At 39.7% G+C, this 14,150-nt stretch overlaps 2 protein-coding genes across 3 annotated transcripts in view; both read left to right on the forward strand.

Annotated features, from left to right (window-relative positions):
• Positions 1 to 6,136, forward strand: part of scara5 (scavenger receptor class A, member 5 (putative)) — a 73,797-nt gene extending 67,661 nt beyond the window's left edge. For both annotated transcript variants that reach the window (XM_018688322.2, XM_018688323.2), the window contains one exon: positions 1,378 to 6,136. In XM_018688322.2, the coding sequence (XP_018543838.1) occupies positions 1,378 to 1,511 (134 nt within the window). In that variant the 3' untranslated portion in view covers positions 1,512 to 6,136. The remainder of the gene's footprint in view (positions 1 to 1,377) is intronic.
• Positions 6,137 to 8,288: 2,152 nt separating this feature from the next.
• pbk (PDZ binding kinase) lies at positions 8,289 to 13,947 on the forward strand. The gene is given in 8 exon segments (XM_018688324.1): positions 8,289 to 8,392; positions 9,033 to 9,188; positions 9,582 to 9,721; positions 10,018 to 10,187; positions 10,899 to 11,028; positions 12,418 to 12,606; positions 13,307 to 13,494; positions 13,496 to 13,947. Coding segments are annotated over 7 exon segments (1,017 nt in total). The 5' UTR covers positions 8,289 to 8,392; position 9,033; the 3' UTR covers positions 13,541 to 13,947.
• Positions 13,948 to 14,150: the final 203 nt, after the last annotated feature.

Genomic DNA, 14,150 nt, shown 5'->3' on the forward strand with positions numbered 1-14,150 from the left:
ACCATCTCCTCCAGCCATTTAAAACTGTTGCAACACTGAAGCATCCGGGACTTTCTGAAGCCTCTAGTGGCTCTGGTTTTACAAACAGGAACCAAAGTTTATAGCAAAAAACACTTCTGCCAAAAGATCTGCTAACCAGCTGGGACAGTGTTTTATTACCGGATATAATATTATCTGATCAACAATTCTGTGAGGAAGTCTCATATACACACACTGCTAATGATTAATGTTTGTTTGGACTTGTGAAGGGGTTGATATCAGTTTCTCCTTTGATTAATACCATTTGCCCCAAAACTCTGGCATGACTTCTAGAGTTTGTGGCACAGAGCAAAGCAAACCCAACGATCTTCAACTAATTAATCCAATGTCAGAGGATGCACATTAGCTCCTGCTTCCCAGTGCAGCCAGTAGCTTTGTTTCTCTGGTGATAATGTGGTAAAATTCTGCTTTCCATGTCCCACATGAAGAAAAAAAAAGGTCAGGATCAGTCAGTGGGTTCAGGCTGTGTTTAGTTTCCGACTTATACTTGACGTGTGGCTCCAACTGACAAATAAACACATCTTCAGCCAACGTGTTCAATCTCTTTGGCTGCTGTTACATCATTTTGACTGTGTGCATGAACACAGACGAAAGAAAGTGATGCAAGAATGAGCCATCAGAGAGAAGACTGGACTTGGACTGCTGGTGGTAGAAGTCCAGATGTGAGTTTTTTGTATTCCCAATAAATTCTAATCTTTGGCTGCACCAATTATCTTCATAAAGATGAAGAAACTTTTTAGATTAATTAGTTTTCATTCCACATTCGTACAGACGTAATACACCCTAGATGGGAGCCTCTCTTTGTGTGTCGTTTTTTGGGGTTATTACTTTACAATGGGCAGAATATTTACAAAACAGGAACTATAAAAGGAAAAATAAACGAAAAACAAAGGAAAACAGATGGGTGGAAAGAAAAAAAGGCTCTCCGATTGATGGAGCAAAGGCAGTGAACCAGTTCAGGCAGTCAACTAAAGCTGCAATGTTACATCCTCACCCTCCCAACGAACGCTTTCAATTTGGAGGTTTATTAAAGGTCCTCAGAGATGTTCCAGCTCTCCCACTGCCCTGCTAATGCCACCACAGCTCTGACTTTAGTCCTGGAGGAAGATTACAGCTTTCGTCACTCCCCAATCTTTCTCGACTGGGGAATAGCAATCTTTTCCGATCTCTTTAACTACATTGGTTTGTTGTGTTCACATGTAAACTAAGTGTTCTACGTGAGCGGACCAACAGGAAATTGCAAAACCAATGTGCCAACAGACAGCTCAGAGACTTGAGGCTCCACATGGGTCAGAAATAGCTTCTACTTTTCATAATGCTGTCTTCCTTTCTGTGCAGGTACTGGTCTGATCTGGATGGATGATGTCGCATGTGCAGGGACTGAGGACACCATCCACCAGTGTAGCTTTTCTGGCTGGGGCAAAACCAACTGCGGCCACGTCGAGGACGCTGGTGTGACCTGCGCCGTCTAAACCTCCAGGATCCTTATTCTGCTGCAGCCTCAAACTGTGCCCTTTAAACTTTTAAGAAGCTACAAGGTGTGCAAGCTTTTTTTTAGACGTTCACAACTAAACCTGTGGCTGTTTTAGTCACAGAACTGAATCACGGGGCTAATGAAATTGCACACATTTTCAGACTTTGAGCAGCAAAGTTATGGTTTTATTGACTGCACAGTATGAGTCGGTACAAGGATGGATGATCGGACGACAGGACTCTTCATCAGGATTACTTCAGCTCACCTGTCTTCAATGAAGGAGCAGAGGTCGGCTTTTATAGGAGTAGGGTGAAGTAGCCCTCAGAGGCTTGTCTGGGGTCAGTTTGCTTGTTTTGTCCTCCAGCGTGAGGTCAAACCGACCCGACAACTTCATCATCTGAGAGCCTTCATTTGTCAGCTGTTGTCTTCAAGATGCTGAGCAGATGAGATGGTGCATAACGAAACTGACAAGACTGTGTCACTGAACTGATTTTTCATTTACAGGCAGCTGCTCTTCACAGTATTATGTAGGAATGGCTTTTGCTAAACATACCACAGTGTTGCCTTATCATATACAGTATCATATAGCATCTCACAGTAAACAGTTATTTGGTGATTTGCAGCACTGACATCTGAGTTAAAACTGGGGCTACAATTTCACCTTTTTTTCCACTTTTAATTGTCTCTTTTTTAACTGTCACTGTCACTTTCTAGCGCCCTTCTACTTTACAGAGATTTAAAGTTAGTTTCAGTTCAGTGTTTAGCTGTTTGGCCCACACATGTATTGTTTTGATTCACTCTCACTGCTCTCGTATCATTGTTGGCCACAGCCGGCAGCTGTTTTCACCATAAAAAGCTCTGAAAACCCACTGTGCACCACCTGATCTGCACCAAACAGCAGACAGACACAGTTAGAGACCAGCTGGTGACCATAGTGGAGCATTTAGCCACTTAAGGGCCAGATATTTCCCTCAAGAGCTGGTAGAGATGAAAAACAGAGTTAAACGAGGGGGAATATTGGACTTGGATTCATCAGGTGGAGAGAAACACAACTCCAAATACATGGTAATGTTGCTTCACAACTTCAGGATGTGTAAATATGCAGCTGCTTGTTAACAAGTTCATCATCTGGCCCAAAAAAATCTGTTATTGGAGGTTTAACAAAAGCTCTGTTTACACAGTGTTCCTCACCAAAACACATTGTGTGAATCCTACAGGTCACACAAACAGGCTGAATGATTCTTCACTGCTTTTGTTGAAGCATAGCACCGTCAGCTGTGGATTCACCGTTTGCATGCCTGATTGTGCATGATACAAACAAAACAGAAACCCACTCATAAAAACATCTCTCCATAGCACTACTAGTGGTCAAAAACTCCACAGGGTGGCTTTAAGTGAGAGTAAGAGTTCATTGTTAAGTTCTACTAATTAATATTTTTAGATTTTGTGCACAAAGAATTATTAGATCTGTTGCCCAAATCTGCAGCTCTGGGTTTTAACTAATTATTTCAGCCTCATTTCCAGCAGCAACAGGCAGCTGTTTTTAGCCAAAACACTCATTTTTGGACTCCCATTCACTTTACATGAATGCTAATGTTGCTCTGATGCATAAACAACTTTAAACTGTGTCTTTTAACCTACAAATAACCAAATCAATGCTTACTGTGAGCTTGGTATTTATAAAAAAATCAAATTTGTTTAAAAAAAAAAATCAGATTTTGGAGCTGGTTAACAGTCACTACAGTTGACAGATGAAGCAATTATGACAATGGAGAGAACAGATGAGTATAAACAGATGGATGCATGGACGCCTGCCCTGTACAATTTATAACAGTGGGTCTGTCAGTGTTTGCTGCCAAAAGTCGAGTTGTTTCAGCATAAATGCACGAGTATGCACACACACACACACACACACACCAAACCAACCATAACATACAAGCTTTTTCTTCTGAGTTTTATGCCTCTCTCTCTCTGTGGGGTTTAATCTTTATAGCTGCTCTCAAATCCAAAAAAGCTGGTACCTCCCAAGTGTCCTGGCTCACCTCTCTTTCTGAGAGTAGAGAATACACCAAGCCGCAGGTTGGAGTGAAATTTACGCAGGAACCTGTCTCTTTACCCAGTCGTGTTTTATATTTGAAGAGGGAAAACATTTTTTAGTGCACCTAAACGTTTGGCAAACTGACAAGCTTAAAATGTTTCCCCCAAGGGCTGTAGATGAATTCCCTTTGCTCCTATAATCTGTAGTGAAATCTGTCTGTGTAAACTGTCCTACTTAAAACAAATCAAACAAGTGTGTGGCTCACTAACTTTTTATGAAAATGAATGAATCCACACAGATGATGTCCATTTGAAAGTGTGTGTCCAAGGGAGAAGGGGGAAAAATATTTTGGATATAAATTTGACTTTTCATGGCACGGCGGCCAGAAATGGATTTTTTCTACCTCATGTTAAAGTGCCTTGGTGTTTGTCGAGGTTTCTGTTTTAAACCACGACTCTGCCACAGAGGAGTCTGGGGAAAGGGAGAATGAGGTGAGAAACCAGACTCAATAGACTGATGTGTCTTAAAAAGAAGCTACAGCAACACAAAAAGTGAATTATGGATGGGCAACATGTTTCCCTGGTGCATTTTCCCCTTTAAGTTGATTGGATAACTCTATCAATTGTTTGTGCCAAAAACAAAAAGTATAATTTGTGCAAGGTCACTTCTTATACAGAAAGCTGTGATAATTTTGCATGTCTGCATCGCCACATATCTTTTTATGTATTCAACGAGCACAGTTGAATATATTCCAGTTATTAGACCTGACAATGAACAGCACTGACAACTCTTTGGGCCACCAGGAAGCTAGTTAGTTATCTTTTTCATTTTAACTTGTTTTTTGATTTTCACTCTGTTCACACGGTTTGGAAACTGTTTTATAAAAGCAATAATACTTCTCACTGTGACTACAGGGACTTAATGATACCAACACTACAGTATATGGCTGCTGGATAGATCCCAGTTCAATGCTGCATATGAAAGCATTAGTCAGTTAATTGATAAGTCGATCAGCAGAAGATTGGCAAGAATTTTGATAATTGAATGAATCCTTTAAGTCATTTTTAAGCAAAAACACTTAGCATTCTTTGGCTTCAGCTTGTCAAATGTGAAGATTTGCTGCTTTTATTTGTTTTAATATCATTGTAACCTGAATATATTTGAATATTTGACTGTCAGACAGACAACACAGGAGATTATGCTGGACATTTTTCACTATTTTTGACTATTTCATAGACAAAACAATGAATCTATTAAATGAGAAAATCCCACTTTATCCCAAGGCTGACTCTCAAGTGTCAGCTTTTCTATCAGAGACCTCCTGATGGACCAAGTCTGACTGAATCAATAGGTGTGATGAGATGAGGGTGGTATGAACGAGCAATACTTGATGAGCTCTCTGTATCAGCTGGACAGGCAGACTTCAGAGGTGGTGATACCTTTCCTGTAGAGTTTTAATGGAACAGGAGTCTTCCATTAATCCTGGTTTCCCAGCAGTAAAATGCTCCTTTGATCTGATATTTCTTGGCCGGCTGAGTGACACTTGAAATGCAGAGAGAGGCTGCTCGTCCATGGACGAACTGCAGCCCCTGTCTGAACGGTATGAAGGAGGGAGTTCCTCTGGCTCACCCTTCAAGCACAACTTTTGAGCAGCTCGATCCAAGAAAGTGATCCGCTCTCACCCATCATTAAGGACTGTATAGGCCTCCATCTCAGGCTGTCCATTCCCAAGAAGCACCTTAACATTCTTGGCTGCTGGAGGCTTGTCAATCTGTCAGTGCTTGCAGAACAGGAGCTGATGGATGTGTCTCCAGTTATACAGTTTTTTCATTGATATCATGCAGGACTAATAGGTGACAACTTGACAGGTGTTACACCACATTTTCCTTAATCCAGTGGTGTTTCTGCTGTTTAGTGAAGTTGCTGCAGTTGTTCACAGTATCCTTGCTGTGTTCACAGTATGGGCAGTATTAGTTTTCAGGGTTGAAACAGCTTCTGATGGCTTGGACGCTAAATGTATTTTGACTGACGTTCCTCCGAGGCTGAGTCGCAGCTCGTCAGATATGAGCAGGATAAAACTGTTGTGATGTGATTTCCTGATTGGTTAGAGGCTCCCCTGACCTCAGATCAATGCTTCGGCCTCATGGGGTCAAATAACTTGAATATTTTGACTTTAAAAATGTAAAGCACCCCTCTGCCGTTCCTTTGAAAATGAGAACTCATTGCCGAACCAAGTGCACTTAACCACTTAAATGTGTAATTTTGTCCAGGAAAGATTTTAAAGTGATTAGATTTTAATGTATTCTTGGTTTTACTAAGACTTTTTCTATATGCTGCTTTGGCATAATGGCTCTAAGCACTCCTGCATATACATGTGTCTGTTTTTATTACATTGTGCTGGTCATAACACATATAAGGGCTACGGAGTTAACAACATACATACAAAATCAAACATGATTATGTCAAGAAAATACATTTGCTTAAAAAAATACACAACTTTTTTTTTATGTTCTGTTCATTTTTGTACCACTAAAATGTTGTATATGCACTGCTGAAATAATAAAATGTAGGTTTGTTTAAACAGGTGAACTTTGTTATTTCTGAGAAGACTGAGAGAGGTGAATTGGAAACAGGCACTTTTAACATGTCAACAGGTGAGGAGAAGCTGAGCTGGACGTGAATGTGTGTGTGTGAGTTACACACATGATGATCACGTGGATGTGTACCCACGTATGTGACCTGACTGACAGCTCAGAAGTGTAATTACAAGTATGAATGTTTCCACATGTGAGGCGGATGTAGAAATGATTGGCTGAAAAATCACCTGAGCTCTGACACACATGGCCGACAGTCAGAACAAAGGCTGTGGAGCTGGTTTGGCTCGGGTCAGCATGGTTTCATTTATCCTCCAGGAAGGTAAGATTTTATTATTTTTTTATTTGATACAGTGAAGTGTAAAGGCATGCAAGTGGAACTCCTATTAGACATATGTAGATAGTTGGTTGGCTGGATAGGTTTCTGACCGAGGGATCGGATACACTTAGACCTCTGTTTGATCATATTTAAGTCCAGGGATGTGATAAATTGATTTGCTGTTGGTTTAGTGGTTAGTTCTCTTCTTTTTGCTCTGACCAGCTCAGTATCACTATTACAAAAGGCAATTTTTCTTGTTCAGACAGGTCTTTAGATCTAAAAACCTCAGCTGGAGGGAGCTGGGGTTGTCGTCGGGGTTTGGAGAACAGTTTGGGGCTGGAGGGTCAAAGAGGGGTTTAGACCAAGACAAGGCTCTACCTGCCACATACCTGCCATGTTTTTCATGGTCTGGACTTGGCACCTTTGTTCCATTTAAGGGAAATTCCGAATTTTATAGTCATGGATGGATTGCGAGAAAACAGCCTCCTGGGGACAGACAGATAAGAGGATGTCCAGGTTGAATGACACACAAAATGACTGCAAACAACACAATTTTGTGTCTCTTTTTAGCCATTTTTATCTCTTTGTCGTCATTTTGTCTCTGTAGTTGTTTTGTGTCTCGTTTTTGATCATTCTGTGTCTTTTATCTGACCTCTGTGACTTTAAAACAAAAGATTTTAACTGTCACTTCCTACAGAGGCTCAGCAAACATACAGAGACAAACCATTCACTCTCACATTCTCACCTACAGGCAATTTAGAGTCACCAATCAACCTGACATGCATGTCTTTAGACTATGGAAGAAAACCAGAGCACCCAGAGGAAACCCACACTGGCACATGCAAAATCCACACACAAAGACCCTGACCAGCCGGCAGGTCCAAACCCAGAACCCTGTTACTGTGAGGCGACAGTGCCAAACACTGCACCACTGTGATCATGACAGAAGGCATCATCTTCTCTTTCTCTCTGGATGTTTCTCTGTGGTCTGACCAGAGACTAACCCATCCATATTCTATAAAATGCACCACAACATGTGGCAGCAGAGCCCACAAACATGAGCTCATTCTCCTTCAGGGGAACAAGAAATGGGGAGAAACCGAGGGAGCAAGAGAAAGTAATAGTCCCACTCTTCCATTTGTCATCAGACCGCATTCCTACTCCACTTCCTCATAATGGAACAGTTATCCCTCCACACAATGAGGAGGGAACATCTGTGGTGTGTGTGTAGGAGATGAAACAAGAATGGGATCACGAGAGTCGAGGTCAAGGTCAGCCTCACCATCAACAGCGAGGAAATTCCTTCAGACAAGTCGCTCATGTTAGAAAGAGAACAGACATATGCAGTCATAAAGATGACACAAATCTCTTGTTAACTTGCTCTTATTGCCCACATGTGCCCTCCTGTGTAACTGAGATGGCGTAACAGCTTTAAATCATTGCTAAAGTAAGAAAACACAGATGCAGTGCTACATAGTGCTGCTCTCTTGTTGAGGTGCTTTATTCGTAGAGAGAGAGAGAGAAGTGCTTGATTTGAAAGTACTGACGAACTAACTTGGAGCCCACTACCGTAATATCCCTCAGTACAGAGACCTGCACCTGATATAGACAACATTTTAAGTAGTTTTTATAACGTGACTGACCTCAGCTGGTGAAATAGTGGTACTACAACTGTAACCGATAAAAATACACATTTAAATACCTTCAAAGTAATTCTCTCTTTTATTTCAACAATGTATGTTATAGTCTTTAAAGTGCTTTCAAATAAAGAAAATCGGTATGTGTGGTTTGAGCCTATTTGTCCCTTACAAACGACTTGCGTTTAGTTTGTCCCTCTGCGGCATCTGTACTCTGTGCGTGCCGTCGCTTTGAATGTTCGGCGCGTTTTAACGGTCGACGTTCTATTCTGACAGCGACAGAAACGGAAGGTAATGTTTAATTCTTTCACTAAAATATACGTTTATCTCAACGAAAACACGACAAAAACATCTTTAAACGGACCGTCGACACTTTAACTTCGTTAACTTGTCGAATAATTCGGATTTTTTTTTTTGGTTTGGTCGCTAATGTGTCTCTGCCATTCGCTTAATGTTAACAGAACAATGTTATAGTGTTAACAAACAAATCATACAGTTCTTGACTTTTTAAATTTTAAATGCCACAAAACTTGTAGCTGCTAAACACTGACACAATGACCATTTTACGTGAAAATTTGAGGGACTTTACGTTACCTCACAACAACCTTATGCCAGCCTCCATTCAAAGTTTTGAGTTTTATTGTCGTTTTACGAAGTCATAGACGAAGATAACTTTATATACACTAAGTAGAATATGAAATACTTCAGATTTTACTTCGGCTTATGTCAGATACATCGGCCACCATTTCCTTTAATGAAATGCTTACTTTTATAAATTGAACCTCTCCATTGTATAAGCTTGTCAGTTAATCCAGTTTGCCTTATTTAGTGTGGCCCAGTACATAACGTGCTACTGACTATAGTCGAGTTTATGTTATCTGTATCTCTATATGTGTTTTCCCATTCTGACTATTTGGTTTTTCTTCGACAGAATGGCCTCCTCCGATGATAGCTCATTCAAGACCCCCAAATCCGTACGAGCGAAGGGCGTTAAAAGTAATGCAGGGACCCCCATCACCATCCCAGCTTCACCTTTCATGAAGAAGCTGGGCTGCGGGACAGGAGTCAATGTTTACCTCATGAACAGGTGTGATTAGTTTACACCTCACCTACAATGTATCTCCTCATTTATTCCCATTCTTCTCTCTCCAACTCTTCATTGTCAGGGGCATCCAATGAGAATTTTATGGCATATTTTAGACAAACAAGTGATCAATTACTTGAGAAAGTAATTGACACATTTATATGCTCCTAGTAAGTGAGACCATAGTAAATTAATTATATATATAATATAAATATTCTTTCTATTTTAGAAAAATATATAATGCATATTGTGTATAGCTTTTTGTTTCCCTGAAAATCCATTGTCAGTATTAAACATGGGTAAAGAGTGAAATTTTTTTTTTACAAGCTACTGCATATGCAAAGTTTTCATGTTTGTGTATAAATAATATTAAAACAACACACTAAATCATTTCAGAGTGGAAAAGATGAATGCATCTCCCTGGGCTGTGAAGAAGATCAACAGTAAATGTGCCTCCAGGCAGGTGGCTGTTTACCAGAAGCGGCTGAACGAGGAGGCAAAGGTCCTGAAGGGAATAAATCATCCAAACATTGTTGGTAAGATGTGTTTTAGTCAGCAATAGAGAGGGGTGGTGTGCCAGAAAATTGCACAATAAGGAGGACGCATCAGGTCAGATTAAATCAGTCACTGTGTTTGTCATTATAACATGCAGAAAAAATACAAGCAATGGTTACCTCACTGTTCACTTATTATGACTCAGTTTGAGTGGACAAATGTTGCAGCAAACTAAGAAGCAACAGCAGATTTTGACGTATTTTATTAGACATAACTCAGTTTACTTGTAACATTGTGTTCTGTGTTGTTAATACTGTGTCCATATCCCAACATCAAGGTTTTCGTGCCTTCGCCACGGCCAAAGACGGCTCCAAGTGTTTGGCCATGGAGTATGGAGGAGAGCAGTCCCTCAATGACCTCATAGAGAAGAGGAGAGAGGACGGCCTGAAAGCTTTTCCTGCAGCCAACATAGAGAAAGTGGCTCTACATGTGGCTCGTGGCCTGCAGGTAAATCACAGACTCTCTTTTTTCCCTGGTAGATATAAATACACTTGAACTGCACCACAAACTACAGCCCCCAGAATGACCATAAAGTTGAATCAGTACATCTATTTAAAAAAAAAAAAAAAAAAATCAAGAAAAATCACATTATAACCCTCATGAAAGATTTATTGTAGAGCTGTTGTATTGCACTGCATTAGTTTTAGCTAGGTGTACCTAATAAACCAGCAACTGGGTGAAATTAGAACTGGATTCAATTCATACTTGTGACTCTGTGCCTTTTGAAATGTGATATCTTATCATAAATTACTGTGCACATCACTATTTTTTGAATTTTTATAAATATATTTAATACCTAGTCCTGTTTGTTCATCTTCCAATAACCTGAAAGTGAAAAATCTGATAAAATATTGTTGCCCCACCACCTGTGCTGCACGTGTTTGGAGGTTGAGAACAGAGTATTCTTTTCAGATATAAAACATTTGGAATTATCTGACAAAGAAAGAAAGAGTCAGCAGTTCAGAAAAACCTCTGTTAACAGGATTCCTACACCAACTGTAAAACTTGCTCCAATCTGTCTTTTAATATAGTCCCATACTGTGGCAGTTTCAAGTTTCTTGAGTTATTATTCACACATACAGCACAGGATTAAAAACAAAAACAGGAAGATATCAATAAGCCATGAGTGACAGGAATGCTTTGTTTGTGTCTCTGCAGTATCTTCACAATGAGAAGAAGCTGCTGCACGGCGACATGAAGTCCTGTAACGTGGTCATTAAAGGCGACTTTGAGACTGTCAAGATCTGTGATGTTGGTGTGTCTCTGAAGCTGGATGAGAACATGAGAGGTAATGATTGTTTCCAATCATGGCATGCTTGATCAAATAGCTTTGATTTGGAAAATACAGCTCCGTGCTCTGTGCAGAGGGTGGGGGAAAGGGACAGTTAGTGCCTTTGAATTTGAGAAAGTCTGGAAATGTTTGTTCCTGCAGACAAAGTATAAATAATTGAACTGATTTTGTGCCTATGGCTACATTTTCATGTACAGTAAGTGCCAAAAACAGCTGCAAGTGAAGAGAAATATGTCTAATTTGAGTCTTAAACATTAAATGTTTTGTTTGAAAAGCAGACCCAAGACAGTCAGCCAAAAGTTACAGTAGAAGTAGTCGCACATTTAGTGGGAGAAAAATTGCTCAGGGATGACTGTGATGCATTTGGGCCAATATTTATATAAGATTACACTTTTTTTTTTGGTCATCAAAGCCCATGAATATACCAAAACCAACAATATCCTTTGACTATTAAAACTGGACCATCTCTGTGCCATTAAACATGTTGTTTTTGTTCCTCAGGAGCAGCATTTAAAACCAGAGTACACTAAAATCCAACAGTGAAACCTGTACTATTGATAGGATAGTGATACGTGTGATGCTTCTAATTGCTTCAGCTAACATTCCACATTATGACTGATTCAAGATTTCAGGATATTTAGTCTTAAATCACAGTCATGTCATAAAATTTGTGCTTTTTCTTGTCTTGAACAGTAGGGGTGTAACAATTTTGAAACTGAGACAGAAATCATAATGCAAATGTCCACAGTCTCTTATTGTGATACTGAAAGAAAGAACCACTGTTAGTCTGACAAAACATTTGATGACGTTACCTTGGTCTTCAGGAGGATGAGATGGGCATTTTCCCTTGTTTTCTGATGTTTGACCAAGCAGCTAATAAGATTATACGAAAATAATCAGCAGATGAATCAATAATTTTAAACAATCGTTAGTTGTGGCCATACTGATAACGTGTGCCAGTTCAGTCTCTGTTTGTGTGTGGACACAAGTGGGATTAATCATGGATTAAAGCACAGAATTGGCAGAAATGTTTGAAATGAAATGTTGGCTGGAGACGACTGTTTACAGCAGCTGATTTACTTTGTTTCTCTGCCCAGGCAGAGACATAAATTCTTCAGTCTTTCATGCTCTGTCTCGTCTTGTACATACATGTCATCAGCCAGTGGGGTCTCTCCCATTTTGGGTTTAATTTAAAGTAATTGCAAACGTCTGGATCTTCCTTTGTAGCAAATTTCATCAGGGCCAAGCATCACAAAGCTTTGTTTATTAGAAATAATGTAATTTTGGGTGACGCCATTGTGGCATCACGGACAAACTGAATGTTTGTTTTGTACTTAAATTGTTGTCCGGTACAATTTGAGATTAATTAAAGTTAATGTTCCTCAGTGGCGGATCCAAAGGCAGAGTACATCGGCACAGAGCCGTGGAAGCCGAAGGAGGCTCTGCAGGAAGGAGGAGAGATCACTGACAAGGCGGACATCTTCGCCTACGGTCTGACACTGTGGGAGATGATGACACTGGCTATGCCTCATCTGGAGATGCTGGAGGATGATGATGATGAGGAGGAGGATGAAGGTAAAACACTGTTGTCACAGGAGTGCTGTGAAAACAGAAAGCACTGAACTTTACAACCTTTACATTTGCTTATAGAAAAAAACATTAGTTGATTGATCAGTAATCAATTTGCTGATGGACAGAAGATTAATCTGCAGCTGTTCCGATAATTGATTAATCATTATTGATTTTTCAAGGAAAAATACAAAAACTTTGCTTCTTAAATGTGAGATATTTGCTATTTCTCTGTTTAAACAAGACATTTGTAGACGTCAACATGGGCTCTGAGAAACTGTGATCAGTGATTGTCATTTTTTAAAATTATTGTCTAGACTAATCAGTTCACTGAAAAAATAATTAGCAGACTAACTTTTGAAGCAAATAATGATTTTTAGTCCTATGTGTCAAATTGAGGCGTAAAATACTCCTGATGTGACATAGGTTGTGCTAAAGGCCAAAATATACAGTAAAAAGTAAAGAGACATTTTTGATATTTACACTGGGGGGTGCTAAATTCTACCAAGTGGATTTAGAGGAATGCTACTTTTACTATATTCTGTTACCCCAGGTTATGTTTATTCATTTCTGTCATTTCACCTCATTGTTTTGTGTGTGCAATACTGGATATGTTCACGTCTTTCAGCCTTTAAGAATCCTTCAAATCAAGCAATCTGAAGAGGGAAAATACACTGTTTTGTAAAATCTTGCGTTTATGTTTCAGACGACTCGATGGAGTTGAGTTTCGATGAGGACGCCTACTACGAGAGGTTGGGGACGAGGCCGCTGCTGGATGCTGAAGCTCTGGGCAGCTCCTACCAGAAGATTGTGGAGCTTTTCTGTCTCTGCACAGAAGAAGACCCCAAGAAGAGACCCTCAGCTGCCCAGATTGTCCAGGCTTTGGAGAGCAACCCCCCCGGTGGAGAATACACCCAATGAGGTGATAGCTGTTGACTGATTTACATAACTGATTCTGCATTTTTATGTTTGAGTTCCAGGTTAGGAAGATTCAGTCCAGTTCAGTCTTTTGAGGATTTACATTACAGATGGCAGATTGTATTGGCACAGCTAATTCCACTGCCCATTGTTTCCTAATTTTTACGTATTTTGGGAAGTTTTTTGTACCAATATATAAACAACTACAACCTCCAGGACATGAAAATATTGTGAGGATGTTATCTTTTCTTTCCTGTTCTGTTGACTTTTATACTGTCTTTTTCTTATTTATTTTGTTTTACTTTCATTATTTGTAACTTTCTCCTGGAGTTATTCTTGAATATCTGTGGCTTGTTCAATTTTGTAAACTTTAGTCAAAATCTCCTTTTGTATTTCATTTCTATCACTAAATTATACTTAAAACCACAAGTAATCTGTGTTTTATTTACATTTTTATCTCTTTAATATCATGTTCTATCAGTGGCCAGTGGCAGGAATTCAATACTGCCTTACTTTTTATTCTAATTTCCTTAAAAAAAATTAGTGTGCAGTTTATTTTGTATCCTCCAGATACCTTCCATTCAGTTTAATGTATTTCTGATCTGTGTGAAAGGCACAATAGAACTGTGAAT

Source organism: Lates calcarifer, linkage group LG7_1 (genome assembly GCF_001640805.2).
Source record: "Lates calcarifer isolate ASB-BC8 linkage group LG7_1, TLL_Latcal_v3, whole genome shotgun sequence".
NCBI lineage: Eukaryota > Metazoa > Chordata > Actinopteri > Centropomidae > Lates > Lates calcarifer.